Source organism: Oryctolagus cuniculus, chromosome 11, assembly GCF_964237555.1.
Source record: "Oryctolagus cuniculus chromosome 11, mOryCun1.1, whole genome shotgun sequence".
In the NCBI taxonomy this organism is placed as follows: domain Eukaryota; kingdom Metazoa; phylum Chordata; class Mammalia; order Lagomorpha; family Leporidae; genus Oryctolagus; species Oryctolagus cuniculus.
The window spans coordinates 58,904,068-58,925,731 of NC_091442.1; the positions used below are offsets into that span (position 1 = coordinate 58,904,068).

Sequence of the window (21,664 nt, forward strand, 5' to 3'; positions counted from 1 at the left end):
AAAAAAAAAAAAATCCCACAAATGCTTGGAGAAGTTAGAAAATGCCCTATGGATGCGAAAATTGAAAGCTTTAAATTGCTTCAAAACTCATTCTCTTAAGAGAGCCACCAACTCTCTGCGAGCACTTCCTTAGGTGGGGGCCCCATTCAAGGCCACGGCTGGAAGAACAGTGCCTCTAGGTCGGGAGGGCGTGAGTGGATGATCTCCCGCTGCCTAGTTAGACCCAGTTCCCAACACGCTTCCTCGGTCTTCCACGTCCGCTCTGCTCCTTCCCTCAGCACTGGGAGCCGATTGGACCGGCCGGGCCGGTCCCGCCAGCCGACCCAGGGATCCCCAGCCGGCGTACCCAGCACCCCCGCCCTAGGTGCACACACAGCACACCGACCTCGGCTCCACCCTGCTCCACGCCGCCCCGCCGCAGCCAAACCCTTTTCCCCTTCGAAGCCCCGCCCCTAATCCCTCAGCCCGCCCCCCTTCTCTATTACGAGCTCGGGCTCAGCACTCCTGGTGGATGGACTTTTTCCCGGAGAGACCACGCTTCCCCTCCAGCTAGCCAACAGCTCCGCCTTCCCGCCGGAGCCTGACCCTTCCCAGCGTGCCCGGCGATTCCGGCGTGCGAGGCCCTTGGAGGGCAAGGCTCCAGGGCCTGGCTTAGGGGCGCGAGAGGCAGGCTGGGAATTGTAGTTCAAGCGACCACGAGGACGGCTAGAGGGTGGCGGCGGAAAGGACTCGTCGTCCCGGCGTACCCTGCGCCTCAGCCCGCGCGCTCGCAGCTTCTCGCTCTCGCTCGCCCGCCCGCCCGCTGCCTTGCTTGCTCGCGCTTTCGCTCGCGCTCTCCTCGCGGATCGTGGGGGCTCTGACCACAGCCTGCGGCTGGGGAGGGCGACAGAGGCGGCGGCTCAGGGGAAACGAGGCTGCAGTGGTGGTGGTGGGAAGATGTCGGGCGAGGACGAGCAGCAGGAGCAAACTATCGCCGAGGACCTGGTCGTGACCAAGTATAAGATGGGGGGCGACATCGCCAACCGTGAGTGCGGCCTCGGGGGGTCCGGAATCGAGTCTGGGAGGGAGAGGTGCTGGGCAGACCGCTGAGGGGCTGGCGCGGTAGGGTGCTGCGGAGTGAGCTCCGGTGGGGTCCGTATCGGTCCGCTGGAGTCGGCGTGGTGGGAAGACCCAGTGTCGCGCCCGGGACCGGAGTGGCCAGGCCTGGACTGGAGTCTGTGGGTGCGGGCCGGCGACCGGGGAGAGGGCAGAGAGAGGGACCCGGGCAGACTTCGAGCCTAGGCCGTTGGTAAAGGAGGCAAGGCGCGTTTTCTTCGGTGCCCGCACTCCTCCGTCCGGGTCTCGGCGGTCGCCTCGAAGAGGAAGCGCCCAGCTGTTGGCGACAGAGGCGCCCTTCTGTTTTGTTGCGGCTCCTGAGCGTCAGGAGCAGGGCTGGCACGTGTTGCCGGGTCCCTCCTGCCGCCGCCGCGGTCCCTGACACCAGCCTCCCCACCACGTGCTTTGCTGGAGTCTTCCTCCTTTACTTCGTCGCTCGCCCTGGCGAGGGCCCCCTTTCACCCTGGGCCGGCTCAGGGGGCCGTTGGAGGGCACCCCTGGACCTTCTAACGCAACTCTTGGGGACTTCGTCTGTGTGTTCTCGAAGTTGTTGGTTACTACCACCTTTCCAATCTGTGCAGAAAGCCTCAGCCCTCGGATTGGTTTCCGGGGACTTGCTGGAGTTCGGAGGAGGGTTTTGAGGTTGCCCTTGGCCCCAGCTAGGCGGGCTGGTGAGCGGTGTGGCCGCGGGACCGGCTTCAGGATTGTCACCGGTCATCATTCGAGCCCTGCTCCGACTTCTCAGCAGTTGTTTGCCACTCTAGGCAGATGTCTCACTTTCTATTTTCTCTCTTTCCAGTTCACCTTTCCATTTTAAAACCCACTGAGAGAGTTGGAAGCTACTCGTCTGAGCTTCTATATGGTCTTAATAGTAAAGATAGGAAGAGGTTTTTAGGGTGCCTTTGGCTCTGAAGCCGAAGACCTGGGTTGTTCTAACTTCCAGTTAATCCAAAACTGAGACCTCAAAAATCAAACCTGAAATTCTGGATGGATCACGGAGAGGGTGTGAACAGAACAATGCTTTCTCAAAAGTGGCTCAGTGGACGTGTAGTGTAGTGCCTTGACCTGGGTGTACTTTAGTTTTCGATACTAGTGATTTGAACTAAAAGAAATGTTTCTTCTTCTTTCTTGCAGTTTATAATTTGAGTCATTTGTGATCTCAGATATCAGTTTTGAAATCTCAGGGTCACTAATCCCTTTAGATCTACGGCAGGCTGAAAGCCACGAGCCCCCTGAAGCCCAGAGACTTCTGAATAGCCCCCTTAGTTCCTACATATGTTTATGAGGGAATAAATTTAAATAAATTGCGATTACCAACACCTAATTAGTGATGTGTGAGAAGACAGGAAGGTAACAATTTCCCAATGCATCAGCTTCGAGTCAGCAATTCTGTGTCCCTGACGCCCATAAATGTCTTGTAGTCTACTTTGCATGTATGTGGGGCACCTCGGCATGAACCCTCTGCAGCTCATAACTGTGTTCTGCCAGGCCCAAGGTGCCTTTGGACAGTCAAGTTTGTCTAAGAAGATGTTGTGTGTAGCCAGTTGTCACATAATGTAAGGGAGACAAGGAGGGGTTGGCCTTTTTTATTTTAGGAAAGGAGGGTAGAAATTAGAGGTTATAGGTAGATACATTCCAAGAAGCAAGACTCAGGTTTCCTCTCTCAGCCTCAGGGGGCTAGCGCTGGGAATTAGAAGTTCCGAGTCCAGCTTACATACCAGGGTGGTCAGCAGACAGTAAATACGTGCCAGGCTGATGTGGTGGGATTCTGTCCCCAGGGGTACTTCGGTCTTTGGTGGAAGCATCCAGCTCAGGTGTGTCCGTGCTGAGCCTGTGTGAGAAGGGTGATGCCATGATCATGGAAGAGACAGGGAAGATCTTCAAAAAAGAAAAGGAGATGAAAAAAGGTAAAAAAAAAAAAAAAAAAAAAAACAACAACAACAACAAAACACCTCTCACTAGTTTTCCAAGCTTGGCCCTTATCTGGTTCTTTTTTTTTTTTCCCATTATAATGATGCAAACCCCACCCAGCCCTGGGTGGGATATTTGGAGATCTGAAATGGCAAGTGGGATACAAGCAGTGCCCTACCCAATCCAACGTGGTTAAAGTCCCTGAGAAAGTTTTTCCTTTTTCTGAAGGGCAGCAAGAGAGAGAGCAAGGCAGTAAGGCTAACGATTCTGTCTTTACAGGTATTGCCTTTCCTACCAGCATTTCAGTAAATAACTGTGTGTGTCACTTCTCGCCTTTGAAGAGTGACCAGGACTATATTCTCAAGGAAGGTGACTTGGTAAAAATGTAAGGCTAAGCCATTTTAGAGCGTTTCTCTTTCCCAAGTACTTGCACTATGCCATTCCTAATGTGGTACTCTGCCCTTGCCTTTCAGTGACCTTGGGGTCCATGTGGATGGCTTTATCGCGAATGTGGCTCACACTTTCGTGGTCGGTGTAGCTCAGGTAGGTGGCCTACTTTTGAACTCTGTTCCAGCTGGGGTTCGTTTGCAGGGGGCGAGAGTATGTGTGCACTGCAGTTGCCTCAGCCCTATCCCCTACCACCATGTTTGGGGAGAGTCTACAGAATTCTCTAGAGAAACACTTTTTCTTTAATGTTCATTGGCTTGGGTGCACAAATATTACCCACATGGTGGGCTGAGTTAGCCAGCTTCTCTGAATGGGTTTCCTTATCCACAGGGGACCCAAGTGACAGGGCGGAAAGCAGATGTCATTAAGGCAGCTCACCTTTGTGCTGAGGCTGCCCTGCGCCTGGTCAAACCTGGAAATCAGGTAAGCTGTTTTATCCAGCCCTAAAGAGAGAACCCGAGATGCGTTAGGTACCTGTAGCCACTCTGGACAGAACTGCCAACTTCCCCCACACCCCCTATTTAAAAACTAGCCTTTTAAAATAAGCTGTGTCTTAGGATGGGAATTCTTGTAGAGAAGAGGCAGGAACTAAGCGCTTGACACTCAACAGCAGACAGATCTGTGCTAGGTGCACAGAGTGATGGTTTCTTCCTTAACTGCACGTAGAGATCCTTCTTTTCTTTGTTCATGGTATTTACCTTATTCATTTGAAAGGCACACAAACACTGTTCACTGGTTACTCCCCACGTGCCTGCAATAGCTGGGGCTGGGCCAGGCCAAAATTGGAAGCTGGGAATTCAGTCTTGGGTGATAAGGACCCTGAGACCTGAGCCAGCACCTGCTGCCTTGCCTCCCAGGGTGCACATTAGTAGGAAGGGAGTCAGGACTTGAATCCAAGCTCTCTGAAATGAGATGCGGGTGTCTCATGCAGCATCTTAACTATTAAACCAAATGCTTGCCCCTCTTTTCATGTTTTGTATGTGCATCTGTCCCCAAAATAACTTGAGCTAAGTACCTTACAAACTCAGTTTTAAAGCCTTTATAAAACAAAAGTCAGAAAAAGGATAGGGTGCTGGTGCTGTGGTATAGTGGGTTAAGCCTCTGCCTACAGCACCAGCGTCCCATATCTGCTCCATTTGAGACCTGGCTGCTCCACTTCCAATCCAGCTCCCTGCTAATGTGCCTAGGAAAGCAGTGGAAGATGGCCCAAGTCCTGGGCCCCTGCACCCATGTGGGAGACCTGGAAGAAGCTCCTGGCTCCTGGCTTCAGATTGGCCTGGCTCTAGCCATCTCAGCCATTTGGGGAGTGAACCAGCAGATAGAAGCTTGCCGTCTCTGCCTCTTTCTCCCTGCTCTGTAACATTGCCTTTCAAGTAAAAAAAAAAAAAAAATGGGGCCGGTGTCGCGGCTCACTTGGCTAATCCTCCACCTTGTGGTGCCGGCACACTGGGTTCTAGTCCTGGTCGGGGCGCCGGATTCTGTCCCGGTTGCCCCTCTTCCAGGCCAGCTCTCTGCTGTGGCCAGGGAATGCAGTGGAGGATGTCCCAAGTGCTTGGGCCTTGCACCCCATGGGAGACCAGGATAAGTACCTGGCTCCTGCCTTTGGCTCAGCGCGGTGCGCCAGCCGCGGCGGCCATTGGAGGGTGAACCAACTGCAAAGGAAGACCTTTCTTTCTGTCTCTCTCTCTCACTGTCCACTCTGCCTGTCCAAAAAAAAAAAAAATCAAGTAAAAAAAAAGAATAAATCTTAAAAAAAAAAAAGATAGGAATGAGATGACGATACCAGTGGGCTGGTCCAGAGTTAGCGCTGACTCTGCATGACAATTAGGAAGCCCAGAAGTCCTAAGGTTCTCATAGACTAACAGAATTATACACTTTAGATCGTCAGTGGACACAATTCTCTAAATTTAAATTTCCAGAGGCCCATTCAGTATTTAAAGCATCTTTTTTCTCCTTTTCTGTGTTCTTCCATGCTTCACACTTTTAATTTAGACTTTATTCCTATTACCACTTTTTTAATGCAAAAATATCCATATACATTTATTCATAGGTCTTAATACCACAAAACATAAATGAAAACTGAGAACATTGCTTATTCAGCCAGGAGCTTTGAAATTATTTAATTTGAAATATAAATTGGAGTTTCTCCAGAAAATATATCTGCATGGAATTCACTTTATCATTGATGCTTTAGGAGTACATTTTACAGACAGCAGTAATCAGGCTTCTTGCGTGTTTAAATGGAAATGAACTTGATAAGCATAAAGAAATAACTTTTCTTTTATGTAGCAGCAAAAAGAGTCTCCAAGAAAGAGACTGTTTTCATTTCCTTCCAACTTGGATTCACCATAAACACAATCCACAAATGATAATGGAACTTCAGCAACAGTATAATTCAGCTGTCTTGCCCAAACAGTCATCTCCATCTGGAAGATATGGCCTTTAGAAACACATTTTTCTATTAATTTTTGTAGAACTTCTTTTCATTATAATCTGAAACTTCCTGTTAGATAAGACAGATGCTCCTGGTCTCAGTAAAATCTGAGTAATAAAGTTGCCCCCATGGCTGATCATTTTTCTTTTCAAATATACCTCTCTTTCCTTTGTAGTGAATTCCAGACACAATATCAGAATTTCCTTCCTTTCGCTTCCTGATGAATTCAGGAATAAATTTTGGATAGTGTGAAAGATCAGCATCCATTATGATGGTGTCATTTCCTATCGCATGTTCCATTCCATGAATGTATGCAGTTCCTAGTCCCAACTTCTCTTGAGACCTCAGAAGAATTTTGTCTGGCCCATAGATCTTCTCCAGCAGTTCAGCCACATCTCTCGTTCCATCTGGGCTCCCATCATCTATGATTGTAATTTCTTAGTTCATTCCACTCTTGGAGAAGCAGCCACACAATGAGTGGCGAGTTCTCATGCTCATCGTAGGTGGCAAGAGTACAGAATACTTGCTCTGCTCTTGCCAAGATCTGGGGAGCATCCGACTCCCTTCCACAGGCCACGGTGGAACCCCTGTCACCACTTAATTGCATTATTTTTATTTAATCCTCTTAGTTTCTTTACAGTGATACCTATTCCATAAAGTTGTTACACAGCCTTTTGGACAGGGCCTCAGGCATCCTAAACACCTGAGTGCTCTGTTACCTCACATGTTTAGTTTTATTATGATTACTGTCCATCTTACAGGAAAGTAGTTGCTTAGTGGCTAGCATGTAGCTATGAAATCAGTCTGGGTCCATACCATATTGCCAACTCTTACTATTTTAGAAGTTAATTCAAATTTTCTCATCTGTAAAATGGGAAAAATAAAATTGTGCCTTCTTTCAGGATTCAAATAATTGAGATGATCCATATAAAGTGCTTCTCACAGGACCTGGCACATAAATATTCAATAAATATTAGCTATGATTAATTACTCATTTGACTTAGAGTTAGTAGCTTAGATGAGGATCAGATTGTACCACAAAGGAAAATTAAGGGTGTGCTCTCTCCCCTCAACAGGTGAAACACCAGGTATAAAGGAGTAAACACTGACTTTACATTAGAAACCTAGACTTCATATTTTTCCACTTAATACTTTTTAAAAATTTTTTTATTTTATTTATTTATTTTTGACAGGCAAAGTTAGACAGTGAGAGAGAGACAGAGAAAGGTCTTCCTTTTTTCATTGGTTCACCCCCCAAGTGGATGCTACAGCTGGCGCGCTGCGCTGATCCGAAGCCAGGAGCCAGGTGCTTCCTCCTGGTCTCCCATGCAGGTGCAGGGCCCAAGGACTTGGGCCATCCTCCACTGTCCTCCCGGGTTACAGCAGAGAGCTAGACTGGAAGAGGAGCAACTGGGACAGAATCCAGCGTCCCGACTGGGACTAGAACCTGGGGTGCCGGTGCCGCAGGCGGAGGATTAGCCTAGTGAGCCGTGGCACCAGCCTCCACTTAATACTTTTTTAACCTTGAGCAAATCATTTAGCTTTTCTGAATCTCAGTTTTCTTATCTAGATCATCTAATTGGACAATCTTTGCTACTGCACTTTGCTTTTATTATTATCATTATTTTTATTTGGAAGTCAGAATTAGCTATCTTCCATCTCTGGTTCACTCCCCAAATAGCTGCAACAGCTGTGGCTGGGCCAGGCCAAAGCCAGGAGCTTTATCCAGGTCTCTCATGCAGGTGCAGAGGCCCAAGGACTTGGGCCATCTTCCACTGCTTCCCAGGTGCATTAGCAGGGAGCTGAATTGGAAGTGGAGCAGCCAGGACACAAACCAGTGCCCATATGGGATACTGCAGACAGCAGCTTAACCCAGTGCGCCACAGCGCTGGCCCCTGCTAATGCACTTTGTAAAATGATTTGCAAATCTCAGGAATTTTTACTTTGTAGGGATAAGGCTGTGAAATGAAAAATCAGTGAGAGAAAATTATTGGCACTTGATGCGGGGGGATATTAGAACTCTTCAGTTCTTTTATGCTTTTTCCTCTCCTGGTAGAGAACTTGATTAGTCCCTGGCATCATACCTTTTATTTGACATTGTATATTGTACTTCCAGAACACACAGGTGACAGAAGCTTGGAACAAGGTTGCCCACTCATTTAACTGCACACCAATTGAAGGTAAGAGCCTAAAAAGACTGAGTTAGCAGAATGAAGGCTTTTGCTCCAGCTCAGTCTAAGCCAGAAACCTCCCTCCAGCCCCTGTGTTTCCATAGCCAAACACCTTCCTCATTGGCTGCTCCATCAAACTAGTTAGGTGGGTGGATTTGGAAACCTTTGGGGATTCTTGATAGCCATAGTCCTGTCCTGTCTGCAGGTATGCTGTCCCACCAACTGAAGCAGCATGTCATCGATGGAGAGAAAACCATTATCCAGAATCCCACAGACCAGCAGAAGTAGGTGCCAGCTCACTGCTCATCCTTAGCCCCATCAGACTAGTCACCCTCTTTTTTGTACTTGCTCCCAGCTTGATCTTATCCCCCTTCTACTCCAGACGCCCAGGAGCTACTTCTTGTTAATGGCTCCCCATTTCTCCATTCCTTCTAGGAAGGACCATGAAAAAGCTGAATTCGAGGTGCACGAAGTATATGCTGTGGATGTCCTCGTCAGCTCAGGAGAGGGCAAGGTGAGGAAAGTCCCAGAGTTCCCTGGGCTCGGTGTCTGAGGGTGTGTTCGCCAGACCTCATTTGCCCTGACTTAACTCTTTCAGGCCAAGGATGCAGGACAGAGAACCACCATTTACAAACGAGACCCATCTAAACAATACGGCCTGAAAATGAAAACCTCACGTGCCTTCTTCAGTGAGGTGGAGAGGCGTTTTGATGCCATGCCATTTACCTTAAGGTACTGCACTTCACAAGGACGGGACTTGGAACCAGTCTGACTCACAGACCATGCTCCCAGGAACCAACACTTTTGCCTCCCCCTTCCCTCCCTCCCTCTCCTCTCCTGCCTAGACTTGTAGCTCATGCTCGTGGGCACCTGCTCTCTCCCTTCCTCTCCCCATCGCCTTCTCATTGAAGGTAATGTAAAAGAGCAATCCTTAGCATGATCTTGGCCTGAGGCTAGGAGCTATTTAAAAACATGGGCAAAGTGGTAAGACTTGATGAGAAGTTAAGGATACCTCTGAATTCCTTCTTCCCCTACCCAGAGCATTTGAAGATGAGAAGAAGGCTCGGATGGGTGTGGTGGAATGTGCCAAACACGAACTGCTGCAGCCGTTTAATGTTCTCTATGAGAAGGAGGGTGAGTCCTGCGGGGAGGGCATCTCTGGGGCCCTGAGTACATGATACTGTTCTCCCAGGAACTTGAGGAGAGAGGCTCAGTATGACAAAGGAACAGTTTTTTCAAAGCACACCCTCGTTTTTCCCTCAGGTGAATTTGTTGCCCAGTTTAAATTTACAGTTCTGCTCATGCCCAACGGCCCCATGAGGATAACCAGTGGTCCCTTTGAGCCCGACCTCTACAAGTCGGAGCTGGAGGTCCAGGACGCAGAGCTGAAGGTCAGTGTGCACGGGAGGTGGTGGCAGTGTGGCGCCGGGCTGGGAGTGGGCCCCGCGTCAGCGGGGTCCTGAGCTAGGGCACCTTCAGTCACCCTCTGTGCTGGTGCTGCCTCCTCTTGCCTCAACAGCTGTTGCCTTCTCCTGTTTTCCAGGCCCTCCTCCAGAGTTCCGCAAGTCGGAAAACCCAGAAAAAGAAGAAAAAGAAGGTGTGTTGTGGTCGTCCCCGTGGCCTACGTGTGGATTTTCCACAGTTTTCCTCAGCCCTGTCTTTAGCTGGGCCACCACTCCCGAGTAAGAACTGACAAGTCTTCTCCCACTCCTTTTCTCCCACGTAGGCCTCCAAGACTGCAGAGAATGCCACCAGTGGGGAGACGTTAGAAGAAAATGAGGCTGGGGACTGAGGTGGGTCCCGTACCCCAGCTTGCTGCTCCTGCCTCATCCCCTTCCCACTGCACCCCGGGCTCTGAAGTGCGGTTCGTCTTCTCCACCCAGGACCGCCAGCAGAGCAGGGTTTCCCTGCCCCACCCCAGCCCCACCCCAGCCCCTTCCAACAACCACCGGCTCCCACTGACTCTGGTCTCGGGAGGCCAGGCTTCCCAGCCGCCGAAGACTACTTTAAATAGGAAAAAGCAATTGGATAATAAAATCAGGAGTCAAAATCCACCGTCTTCAAGCCCCTCTTTCTAGCCTTTTCTACGATTCTCTGCTTGGTCAAGGTCTGTGGCCCTACAACAGAACAGGGAGGAGGCTAAATCAGCCGCCACCATTATAAACTCAGCCGAGATTTTTTATACCACTCCAATGGCAGCATTCCCCCATCTGTTCGGGGCTTTATTCTCTTTTCCCACTATCCCTTACTATTTTGTTTGGCCTCAAAATTAAGAGGAGCTGTTCTTCAGATTTTGATTTACCTGATGGCAGATTGCTCATCAGATCCAGGCTGTCTCGTCAGGCCCCTCCCATTTTTAGGGGCCGGAGTCTCCATTTATGAAGAGATTCTTATCTAATAAATGGATCCTCGTTTGTAAATTTTTCAGTCATTTACTTTCTGCAGGATCTTTTTTTTTTTTTTTCTCCTCCATTTTCACAAGGCTATAAAGAAGTAATCCATCTCAACCGTGTCCTTTTCTGTGGAGTCAGTGGGATCTCCCCACTCCATCTTACACACACCTAAGGTGGAAGCTCAACTGTGGTTTTGTTCCCTGTCTGAAATATGTTGACCTCCTTCCCTTGAAAGAAAAATCAGGAACCAGAGGAGTAGACTGAAGAGACAACTCCTGGCTTTCTGGAGCTTTGGACTTGGATTGGATGCATTGCTCGGGGGTTGTAGAGAAAGGTGACAAATTTCAGTACCTCTGGCATGCTGTCCCAGGGAACCAGGGCTCCCACTAACTTATGAGGTTTTTAAACACCTTGAAAATGACATGGAGTTAAAATAAATTTGGATTTGCTCATAATGATGTGCCTTTGTATGCTGCTGTTACCTGGGGTAGGGTGCAGTTTGCAGGAATGATTGGAATGGTTCTGCTATAGTGCCATAGTGTACCTTTTAGAAACAAGGGGGCCAAGCCGGCGCCGTGGCTCAATAGGCTAATCCTCCACCTTGCGGCGCCGGCACACCGGGTTCTAGTCCCGGTTGGGGCGCCGGATTCTGTCCCAGTTGCCCCTCTTCCAGGCCAGCTCTCTGCTATGGCCAGGGAGTGCAGTGGAGAATGGCCCAGGTGCTTGGGCCCTGCACCCCATGGGAGACCAGGAAAAGCACCTGGCTCCTGGCTCCTGCCATCGGATCAGCGCGGTGCGCCGGCTGCAGCGGCGGCCATTGGAGGGTGAATCAACGGCAAAGGAAGACCTTTCTCTCTCTGTCTCTCTCTCTCACTGTCCACTCTGCCTATCAAAAATAAAAAAATAAAAAAAAATAAAAAAAAAGAAACAAGGGGGCCTTGTGGAAAACAGATCCTGGATTCCCTGAAGTGTAAATTATCTATTGGAGCTTGGTGATTTAACTTTCTAAACTAGAAACCCTCTGTTTCTAGTTTCTGTATTTGCCTAAAAGGCAGTTACAGAGGGGGAGTCAGATCTTCCATCTGCTGGTTCACTCCTCAAATGGCCACAATGGGTGGGGCTGGAACTCCATCCAGGTCTCCCACATGAGTGCAGGGGCCCAACTATTTGGGCCATCTTCCCTTGCTTTCCCAGGCCATCAGCAGGAAGCTAGATCTGAAGGGGAGCAGCTGGGGCTCAAACCACCACCCAAATGAGATGCTAGTGCACAGGCAACAGTTTAACCTGCTGTGCCACAGCGCCGGCCACCTTGTTGCCATCATTTGTTCACCCATACTGCAATAAACAACTGCACATGCTTATCTGGATTCAAAAACCAGGAAGAAGTGCTAGTTTCAGGGCGAGACAGATCGGGTAGGTCATTAAGATGTGGGTGTATGCCTACATGTGAGGCACTGCTGCCCTGGACATAGTTCACTGGAACAAAACAAGTATAGAATAAGTATCTCTCATATAACACATGGAGTAATTCGCCCTAAAAACTTGATCTGCCCATTGATGCCTCTCCATTATACATCTGTCCATACCCATAGCTAAACTATGGTCTTCCAAGTGATGACTTGTCATTATATGTGTTTGTTTTTTATTTATTTATTTATTTGAAAGGCAGAGTTAATAGGATACAGAGGCCTTCCCATCTACTGGATCACACCCCACATGGCCACAATGGGCTGGGCCAGGCCAAAGCTCAGAACTTCATTTAGGCCTCCCACGTGAGTGAGGCATCCCCCTGCTTTCCCAGGCACATTAGGAGGGAGCTGGATCTGAAGCAGAGCAGCTGGGACTCAAACCAGCGCCTATATAGGATGCCGGCGGCTATGCCACAGTGCTGGCCCCAGTCCTCAGGTATTTACAAATGTATTTCCGTGGTGGCAATGCAGATAATGTAGGAGGCAGGCAGGGGTGGGGAGGACAGCAACTGTGGGAAATAACCTGCCTTTTCAGTTTTTGCTATAACCTAAGTGTTCTTAGAAAATAGCTTCTTGGGGGCTGGTGTTATAGCTAGTAAAGCCACCTGCAATGGCAATATCCCTATATGGCGTTTGTTTATTTGAAAGGCAGAGTGACAGCAAGATAGGGAAAGAGGCCTTCCATCTGCTGAATCACTCCCCAAATGGCCACAGTGGCCAGGGCTGGGCCACAGCCAGGAGCTTTTCCCACATGGGTGGCAGGGGCTCAGGCACTTGGGCCAACCTCCGCCGCCTTCCCAGACATGTTAGCAGAGAGCTGGATTGGAAGCAGACCTGGGTACTTATACAGGATACTGTTGTCGAAGGTGGCAGCTTAACCCACTGCACCACAACACCAACCCCACCCTCAAATCGACTTTTTGGGAATTAACAGTTGAAATTCTGGTGGTCTTGTTATAATTCTGCAAGGCTTGTTTGCTTTTGTTTGGTTGGTTTTTAAGGATTTATCAGGGTAGGCATTGTGGCACAGCAGGTTAAGGTGCAGCTTGGGACACTCGGATCCCACGTTGGAGTCCCAATGACTGCTTTCAATCCAGCTTTCTGCTAATGCACCTGGCAGGCAGCAGTGATGGCCCAAGTACGTGGTTCCTGGCACCCACGTGGGAGACCTGGATGTAGTGCCTGGCTCTTGGTTTCACCTGGCCCAGCTCTGGCTGTTGTGGGCATCTGGGAAGTGAAGCAGCAGATGGAAGATGTTTTTCCCTTTCTCATTGTGCCTTTCAGATAAATCTAAAAAAATAGATTTTTTTGGTCATATTCTCACAGTGGCAATGTTAGAACTACTTAAACATTTGGAACTAGGACCCTAGACTTTTTTTCTTTCAACAGATTTATTTATCTTGTATATATACCAAGTAGCAAGATTGCTGGACTTATGACAGTTCTATTTTTGCAGACCCTTCATGCCACTTTCCACAGCTGCTGTACTAACTTACCATTCCCACCAGCAATGTAAAAGGGTTCCTTTGTTTACCCCCCATAAACCTTTTATTTAAGGAACACAAACTTCATATATTTCATAATTACAACTTTAGGAACATGGTGGTTCTTCCCACCGTACCTGCTCTGCCACCCACACTCTCACCCCTGTTCCTCCTCCCTCTCCTATTCCCATTCTTATTTTTTACTAACATCTATTTTCTATTAACTTTATACACATATGACTATGTTAGGAGTTCAACAAATAGTATGGAAAAAAAACTTCCACAACAGTCAAGACAAGGGCTGTTCAAAGTTATTGCTTCTCAAAGTGTCAGTTTCACTTTACTATAGATTGCCTTTTAGGTGTTCTGTTATCACAGGTCAGAGAGAACATACGGTATTTGGGACCCTAAATTTTTAAAATCTTGTTTTATAGTAAAGTGCAATATTAGTTATAGAGAATCCATCATATCCAAGAAGGGACTGTACCAAAAAATCTTCACAGTGTTTTAAAACAACATGAAGTCTGCATGGTTGTTCCTTTTACGCTTTAGTGACATTTCCTGGGGCCAAATCTTTGGGGATGTTTGTTTTCTGGTGCTTCTCAGCTGACTGTACCAAAACACTGGTGAGAAGTTCTTTTCCTTAACGCTATCACGCCTGCCTGGAGAAGACGTAGCTGGTCTTTCTCCCCACTGCCCACGGTTAGATGAGCACTCCTAGCTAGGGACAGACGGCGCGTGTGACTGGGAGTCTCTAGTGACGTGGGGAACACCATACTGCGGTTATTGTATATTTTTTTTAAGATTTATTTATTTGAAAGTCAGAGTTACACAGAGAGGGTTATTTTCTCAAGAGTTCTGAGGGAAAGGGACGGGGATCTTTTTTGTAGTACGATAGCCTCTCCGATTACCCTCTTCCTATCCCTTCCACGCGGTAGAGTCTTACGGCCTTCGGACGTTCCAAGACCGAATCTCCTTGCGGTAGTTTAACTTAAATAAGGCAAGGCGGCAAGAGAAATTAGGAGTTTATTTCTACAGTCCGTACCTATCCGGAATAAAATGGAGGACTTCGTCAACAAACTTCAACTCCCAAGAAGCGATGCGAGGGAAAGCGGAAGTTGCTGCCCGTTTCCCATCTGCACCGCTCGGAGCTCCGTTGGAAACAGGTGCTCGTGCAGAAACGACGAGGTCTCTGTAGTCAGGCGAGAGCAGGGTGGGTTGGGAACGCGAAATCAAAACACTGCTTCCCAGGAAATTCAGGCCCGCCACTTCACTGGCGTCTGAGGCCGAAAGCCATTGTTACGCTCCCTAAGCAGCCCCGCCCCGGGAGGGCGGGACGACGGAAGTGACGACACGCAGCGCCCCGTTAAATAGCCGCGGGCGGAACTCGCTCGCTCTCTCGGCTTTAGCGCCATCTTCTTGGGTGAGTGTCAACGCTGGTTGTGTTCGGGCCGCACGAACAATCCGTTGACATCTGACCTGTGCACTTGCCATCATCACAGCGGACTAACTGCAGTCTTTTTCTCTTTCCCCGTAGAGACCTCCGCGCCATGAGAGCCAAGGTGAGCGGCCCCTAGAATTGAGCTCGGGAGGTAGGAGTTGGCGAGTGGGGGCCGACCCGGAGAAGGAAGCCGTCCCAAGGGTTCCCGAGACCTGGCGGGCGAGGATGGCTAGTCTGCGGGAGGAGCAGGGAGGGAACAGCGAAGTCGTTTGGGGGAGAGCGGTCGGAGGCTGTATTACCCAGTGTCTGCGACCGAGTCCCCGAGCTAGACTCTCCGCGGCTGAATAGCGCACTTCTCTGCCTGGACCTGTTACTAAGACGAACCCTTTTTTCCATTCCCTGCCTGTGATCGGCCGGTAGTGGAGGAAGAAGCGAATGCGCAGGTACGTCGGGACTTCGCCAGCCCAGGGGGAGGGAAGTGGGGCGCGACCCGGGCGAGACGGGAACAGCTCGGCTTGGGAATCGGAAAGGCTTTAGGAGGGGGGACGTGAAGGGCCGTGATGGGGGCTGATTGCGCCGCGGCGTGTGCCGCTTTGAGTTCGACTTCAGGGGGGAGGGAAACGTGAGGTCTGCGGTGTGTGTGCAGGTGGCGCAGTCTCGCTTCTTGCTTTTCAGGCTGAAGCGCAAAAGAAGAAAGATGAGACAGAGGTCCAAGTAGACGCTGGCTGTGTGCGCGTGAGGCCGGGGGCAGGAGGAGGAATGCCCGTCCCGGGACGCCGGTGCAGCTGTTGGACTGCGAGCCGCTGCGTCCGGATCGCTGCGAACACCTGGGAGACCGCTCCGCTGACACCGAAACGGCCCCGGAGGCCGCCCTGGGCCGGGCATTCTGGACTAATCCTGTTCTGTTGTGGCCGAGTGTAACGCGCGTACAATAAAAAGCCTCTGCTGTCCTAGCCGAAGAACCAAACTTGTGTGTCCGTGGTTTCTCCGCTGGGTGGGGGTCGGCGTGGAGGATGTCTGCGGGGCGGGGCGGTGGACGTCCCCGCAGCTGTGGGAAAGCGCGCCCGGGGACTGGGGTCGAGTTCACGGCCGAGTGCTCGTCGCGCCCCGGCCTCTGCCGAGGTCCCCGTCGCGCGGCCCGAGTGCCGCGACGCTGTGTGGTCGGTTGCCATGGTGACGCGCGGAGCTTGCCGGGAACTTCCTGCGGCTCGTCGCTCGGCCCTCGCACACCATAGAGTGTGGTTCCGGGTCTGACGGCTAGAGCGCCACTTCTTCCGCAGGAAGCGGAAGAGCCGTAGGGTGGGCGGCTCTTTGTCGAAGCTAGAGGACCGGCAGGCGGCAGCAGCAACTACGGCGGCGGCGGCAGGTGAGGGAGGCGGGAGGCTGAGGTAGAGGCCGCGCCCGGAGGGGAGGAGTCGAGGTCGGCCTAGTGGCCGCGCTCGGCCGGGCCACACGCACACGCGGCCCCCCAGGACCGAGCTGGCTGTGTTTCACGGAAGCCCAGGGCAGAGCCCCTTTTCTGACGGACCCCGCTTTCGCGAGCAAACGCCAGCTCCGTGACGTCACAGCCCTGCCCATCCCCGCATCTTGATGTCACCTAGGAACACTCGTTGCCCCCCGCCCCGGCCCCGGCCGCACTTTGCGCTCTCTCAGTGCCCTGTTGGTCCGGGCCGCCGCCGCCGCCGCGTCCTGGCAGCGCTGCACGGAGCCCGCCGGGCTGGAGGACTTGCTGCCGGGAAACTCCTAGGACTTTTCCCTCCAACTCTGGGGTGCTGGAAAGCGTCCGAGTCACCGCCCTCCAGTCGGCTCGGCCGTCCCGCCGCACTGTCAGTTGCTGCCCTCCCACGACTCCATGTTCCGCCTCCAGAACTCCAGTCCCGGGCCGGGTCCTACCCCCGCATCCTCCTTCGTCTCGAGGCGGGGCGCCCCTCCCTCTTTGTTCGCTGGGGGCCGGAACCCCAGTGCAGCCTCCCCGAATGCGTTCTGCCGCCTCGCTCTTGCTGCTGGAGCAGTTCGGTGTGAACCCGAGGAAATGCGGAGGCTCCCCGGGCTCTTGGCGTTCTTGCCCCCGTCACTCCGTAGCCCTGCGCGCGTTCCCTTTCTTGCACCCAAGCCTGTTTCTGTTGTGTTCTCTCCTGTTCAGAACCCAGCAGTGATGTGGAGGTGGAGACCCACAGGAGCCCCGGAGTTCACCTGAGTTACCTCAGGTACCAGTGCGGGGAGAGGGGTGGGGAGGCGTGTCCTAGGGAAGGAGCCGCTTCCGGTGGGCCTTGCGGCGCGGCTCGGGCTTGGAGAAGTGGCATTGGTTCTTCGCCTAATCATTTCCCTTGGGGGACGCAGTTTGTATCTTTTATCTCTTCTCTGAATGTGTCTGTTGTTCTGGGGCGGCCTCCTTTTGGAAGAAAAGGAGCCCACTTCCTTTGGAGCTTCTTGTGTGACTCTGGCCGCAGGTCTGGTCACCTGCTTTTGGGAGATCTGAAGGCAAAGCCAAGGGATCCGGTGAGGTATGATACAGGTCAAGGCCCGAGGGATCGGGAAGGAGTCCCTTATGCTCGCGGGGCAACAGTATGAGTTCTCCTGTTTGAACAGCAGGGGGAGCCCGAACACTGCCGAGAAGAGGTTCAGGAGGTTAGACACGTGGTCGCAGGGACTTCCAGTCTTCCTGGGGGTGGAGAGAAGGGAGGGCTAGAACTAGGGCAGTGGACTGACATTCCAGAGCTCTCTTGGGAAATAGGAGACTTAAAAAGCTTTTATGGAGTCTATAAATAAAGAGGATCTTTGTGGGGTAAGGCGTGGTGTGGTTTGATGTCAGTGGGATCTTCCCATGGCGGGGGTGGGGGTGGGTAGAAAGGGGGCTTGGAGAATAGGGGAAGGAAGGTCACTTGTTCCCGTGAAATTAACCCCCTCACCTTGCCCTTGGCGCAGGTCCTTTTGTTCCGGGGGTCTAGAAGTGGAGGCTCCGGCTTGCGATCTGCTCCCCTGAGAGGAGAGGCTGCCCTCTGTACGGTTGGGGGGAGTGGTGGGCAGGGAGAGAATACTGAAGAAGACAGGTTTAGGAACTGTCCCCACGCTGGTGACACCAGTCTGTTGGGTGGTAGAGATCTGAGACAGAGCCCTCACCCGAGATCCCACAGATGAGGGAGTACAGGGAACATGACCCACAGCCCAGTAGCTAAGCATCCCGTCCTGGGCACTACTCCTAGTCTCCTCCCAGCCCATTCCTGCACGAACAGGTTTTCTTTTTCCTCTGAGTCTCCTTTCTAATTAAAGACATATTTTTAATTGACACAGTAATTACACATACTTATGGTGCAGTGTGACATTCCACCACACACATGGAGCGTGTATTGATCGGATCGAGGTGGTTGGCATACCCAGCACCTCAGATATGTGTCATTTCTTTGTGTTGAGAACAAATATAAATTCTCTATTTTGAAATGATTGCGGGCAACTCTAGTTACCCTACTGTGCTTTAGAAAGTTAGAAGTTATTCGTCCTCTTCAGCTGTTAACCGTTCTCTGTTCCCCCTCCTCAAACTGGTAGCAGTTTTAATTGCACACCCACAACTTTAATAAGGTCAGCTCAGAAGGGAAGATAAAATCTAACACTGTTCTCTCCCTGCCCCCTTCTTGGCGCATCATTAGATGAGGTGGCTTTATCCTAACTCCCTCTCCTCCGTTAGCCAGGCAAGTGTGAATCATCCTGACCAGACCAGGTGCACAAGGATCTGGGCGGGACTTCTGACCAGTCAGCCAGTCCAGACAGAATTTTCATCCCCTCAGTTCTTCACTTGTAAAGCCACTGCCCTACCGGCTTGCCTGTCTGTAGTCAGAAGGCGTGCAGTCTCTCTGGAGGACTCTTGTTTGACACGATTTTCCTCTTTTTCAGCAGTCACCAAGAGTGGCAAGGAAAGGAAGAAAGCCCTGAGTTGGGGGGGACCAGGATGCCCGACCGGGACGGCTATGCCAACGGCACTGGGAGCAGCGGGGGAGGCCCTGGAGGCAGTGGCGGCGAGGAGGCCAGTGGAGCAGGGGCAGGCGGTGGCGGGGCCAGCTCGGACGCCATCTGCAGAGACTTCCTGAGGAATGTGTGCAAGCGAGGCAAGCGCTGCCGGTACCGCCACCCAGACATGAGCGAGGTGTCCAACCTGGGGGTGAGCAAAAATGAATTCATCTTCTGCCACGACTTCCAGAACAAGGAGTGCAGTCGCCCAAACTGCCGCTTCATCCACGGCTCCAAGGAGGATGAGGATGGCTATAAAAAGACAGGCGAGCTTCCCCCTCGGCTGAGGCAGAAAGTGGCAGCCGGCCTGGGCCTCTCACCGGCTGACCTACCAAATGGCAAGGAGGAGGTCCCCATCTGCCGGGACTTTCTGAAGGGTGACTGTCAGAGAGGAGCCAAGTGCAAGTTCCGCCACCTGCAGCGGGATTTTGAATTTGATGCTCGGAGCGCAGGCGGCTCTGGCGGGGGCGGCTCCACAGGCTCAGTGCCCCCCGGCCGACGTCACGATCTCTATGACATAATCTATGACCTTCCCGACCGGGGCTTTGAGGACCATGAGCCGGGCCCCAAGCGCCGGCGAGGTGGCTGCTGCCCTGCCGACGGCCCGCACTTTGAGTCCTATGAGTACAGCCTGGCTCCAGCCCGCGGAGTGGAGTGCAGGCTGCTGGAGGAGGAGAATGCCATGCTCAGGAAGCGGGTGGAGGAGCTCAAGAAGCAGGTCAGCAACCTGCTGGCCACCAACGAGGTACTCCTGGAACAGAACGCCCAGTTCCGCAACCAGGCCAAGGTCATGACCCTGAGCTCCACTGCACCAGCAACTGAGCAAACTCTAGCCCCCACCGTGGGTACTGTTGCCACTTTTAACCATGGCATCGCCCAGACGCACACTACTCTCAGCAGCCAGGCGCTACAGCCTCGTCCTGTTTCCCAACAAGAACTGGTGGCCCCTGCTGGAGCTCCAGCTGCTCCCCCAACTAATGCTGCACCTCCTGCTGCTCCACCACCCCCACCCCCACACTTGACCCCAGAGATCACGCCACTGTCAGCTGCTCTGGCCCAAACAATTGCCCAGGGAATGGCACCCCCACCTGTCTCCATGGCTCCTGTGGCTGTCTCTGTGGCTCCTGTGGCTCCTGTGGCCGTGTCGATGGCCCAGCCATTGGCAGGAATCACTATGAGCCACACCACCACGCCCATGGTGACTTACCCTATCGCTTCCCAGAGCATGCGCATCACGGCCATGCCACACTGATGGGCCTAATGGACACTCCCCTGGTGTAGCCTCCTAGGCCTGGGGTGGAGGGGTCCTTACCCCCTCGCCTGGCCCTCCCAGGCCCTGTCTGAAGGGCTCAAGAACTAGGACGAGAGACTAAGGAGTATGCTTCTGAGGAGAGGTTGGGCTGGTGTGTTCTCTCACCTCCCACAGGCGGGTTCTCTTGTCCGTCTCCTTCAAGCCTCACTGCAGTGGGGTTTGCTCAGGAGTAGAGACTGAAGCCAGCAGAGAGGAAGGGCGGACTGAGGGCTGTGTTCTGTGGGAGTTGGGGGCATCCCTGATCTTGTCCTCGCTTCTGCACAGCACAGGTGTCAGCAGTGGTTTTGGAAGAAAACAGATGCCCTGCCCAGAGGGAGGACCAGGAAGCACTGGGAGGTGGGTGGCCGGAGGAGAAGGCCTGGCTGGAGCCTTCAGACAGTTTGGGGCCCAGCTGGGTTGGACAATACAGGAGCTGCTCCTGGGCCCCTGGGAAGGCTGGGACCATAGTACTCCAGCCCAAAGACTAGGGGAGTGCTCATCACCCTAGTTTGGTGTGGAAATGGATAGGGCAGGGCCCAATACTTTCCAAAGAAATAAAATAACAATTATTTTTAACTAATGGAGGCAGTGAAAACATGTTAGATATTCTGTGTGGAAGTTGGGAGCAGTAAGCAGATCCCGTGCCAAAATGGGATAAAGACCCCACCCTCCCCTTGCCTGGGCAAGTTGTATGGAGGCCAATGAAGAAGGGTAGGGACCCAGAAGATGACCAGATGGGGCTTTGGGGAAGGCACTTTGTGGGGTAAAAGCATTGGAGCCACCAGGTCTAGTTTAAAAATAGTGCCATCTGTTTCTGGTCTCTGTCTGCATGTGCTGTTCCCAGGTTGCCTTAGTAACCAGGGCTCCTAGGGTCATTGAGGGGGGCAGGTCTAAGAAGGGTACACGTGGTGAGGAATGGGGCCGGGATGTTACGTACTTGACAGAGCCTTCTCTTACTCAGAGCAGGGCAAGGGGCTGTTTTGCTCGGTGTTGATGGCAGTTAAAGTCCCTCCTGTTCGTCCTTTCCTCAGTGGCCAATGCCTTAAGCCTCCAAGGCTTGGGAGGTGCTGGGAAGAGGGAGTCCTTCTGGGACATAGTCCCCAGGATTTGTCCCTTTCTTACCTCTGTCTCCACAGGACCAGAGATTTTAAATCCACTTATGGGTCAATAAGGCCAAGAGCCCCAATAGCCAAACATCAGCTCCTCCTCAGCTCACGGCTGATGGAGGGGAAACAACTCAGGTGTCCCTAGTTTAATGGGGGCAGCGGACCTGGGGGTAGAGAGAGCGGCCGTGTGCTGTGCTCCCCCGTAGTATCTCCTGCTACCTCTTGCTCTCTTGTCTGGTTGATCACTCAGGTTACAACGTCTGAGGTTGAAGATGGTGGGCTAGGTCAAGGCTGGCCATTAAAAAGACTAAAAGGGGAAAAACACTGTTGATGGGTTTTAGAAACACCACATTGGTAAGCTTAATGTTGGTTTTCTGGCAAAATTCTGGATTATTAAAAGAGATGGTTTATGAGCATTAA

At 51.9% G+C, this 21,664-nt stretch overlaps 2 protein-coding genes, 1 long non-coding RNA gene and 1 pseudogene across 7 annotated transcripts; 3 read left to right on the forward strand and 1 right to left on the reverse strand.

The window, feature by feature from the left end:
* The first annotated feature begins 505 nt into the window (after window positions 1-505).
* On the forward strand, window positions 506-10,906 carry PA2G4 (proliferation-associated 2G4). The gene is made up of 13 exons (XM_002711068.5): window positions 506-1,024; window positions 2,874-3,002; window positions 3,286-3,391; window positions 3,480-3,549; window positions 3,784-3,876; window positions 8,004-8,067; window positions 8,264-8,342; window positions 8,494-8,572; window positions 8,657-8,790; window positions 9,098-9,192; window positions 9,322-9,449; window positions 9,602-9,655; window positions 9,785-10,906. The coding sequence occupies exons 1-13, from the start codon at window positions 937-939 to the stop codon at window positions 9,848-9,850; spliced, it is 1,185 nt and encodes a 394-aa protein (XP_002711114.1). The 5' UTR covers window positions 506-936; the 3' UTR covers window positions 9,851-10,906.
* Window positions 5,673-6,442, reverse strand: LOC127491097 (dolichol-phosphate mannosyltransferase subunit 1 pseudogene; annotated as a pseudogene).
* Window positions 10,907-12,222: 1,316 nt separating the features above from the next.
* Window positions 12,223-14,495, forward strand: LOC138844365 (uncharacterized). The gene is made up of 2 exons (XR_011380102.1): window positions 12,223-12,356; window positions 14,443-14,495. It is a non-coding gene; the product is annotated as an uncharacterized lncRNA (long non-coding RNA).
* Window positions 14,496-16,090: 1,595 nt separating this feature from the next.
* Window positions 16,091-21,664, forward strand: ZC3H10 (zinc finger CCCH-type containing 10). 5 transcript variants are annotated; one of them, XM_017341928.3, is made up of 3 exons: window positions 16,091-16,211; window positions 16,989-17,052; window positions 18,734-21,664. In XM_017341928.3, the coding sequence occupies exon 3, from the start codon at window positions 18,789-18,791 to the stop codon at window positions 20,097-20,099; it is 1,311 nt and encodes a 436-aa protein (XP_017197417.1). In that variant the 5' UTR covers window positions 16,091-16,211; window positions 16,989-17,052; window positions 18,734-18,788; the 3' UTR covers window positions 20,100-21,664. The 5 variants fall into 5 exon arrangements, with proteins under 5 accessions (XP_017197417.1, XP_017197418.1, XP_008254861.1 ...); XM_017341929.3 differs by having other exon boundaries at window positions 18,737-21,664; XM_008256639.4 differs by lacking the exon at window positions 16,091-16,211 and adding an exon at window positions 16,534-16,671.

Bases quoted from the DNA above. Each gene is read 5' to 3' on its own strand.
- ZC3H10 (XM_017341928.3), top strand. From the start codon at position 18,789: ATGCCCGACCGGGACGGCTATGCCAACGGCACTGGGAGCAGCGGGGGA.
- PA2G4 (XM_002711068.5), top strand. From the start codon at position 937: ATGTCGGGCGAGGACGAGCAGCAGGAGCAAACTATCGCCGAGGACCTG. The intron at 3,392-3,479 runs GTAAGGCTAAGC...CTTGCCTTTCAG, and splicing joins GAAGGTGACTTGGTAAAAAT to TGACCTTGGGGTCCATGTGG. The intron at 3,550-3,783 runs GTAGGTGGCCTA...CCTTATCCACAG, and splicing joins TCGTGGTCGGTGTAGCTCAG to GGGACCCAAGTGACAGGGCG.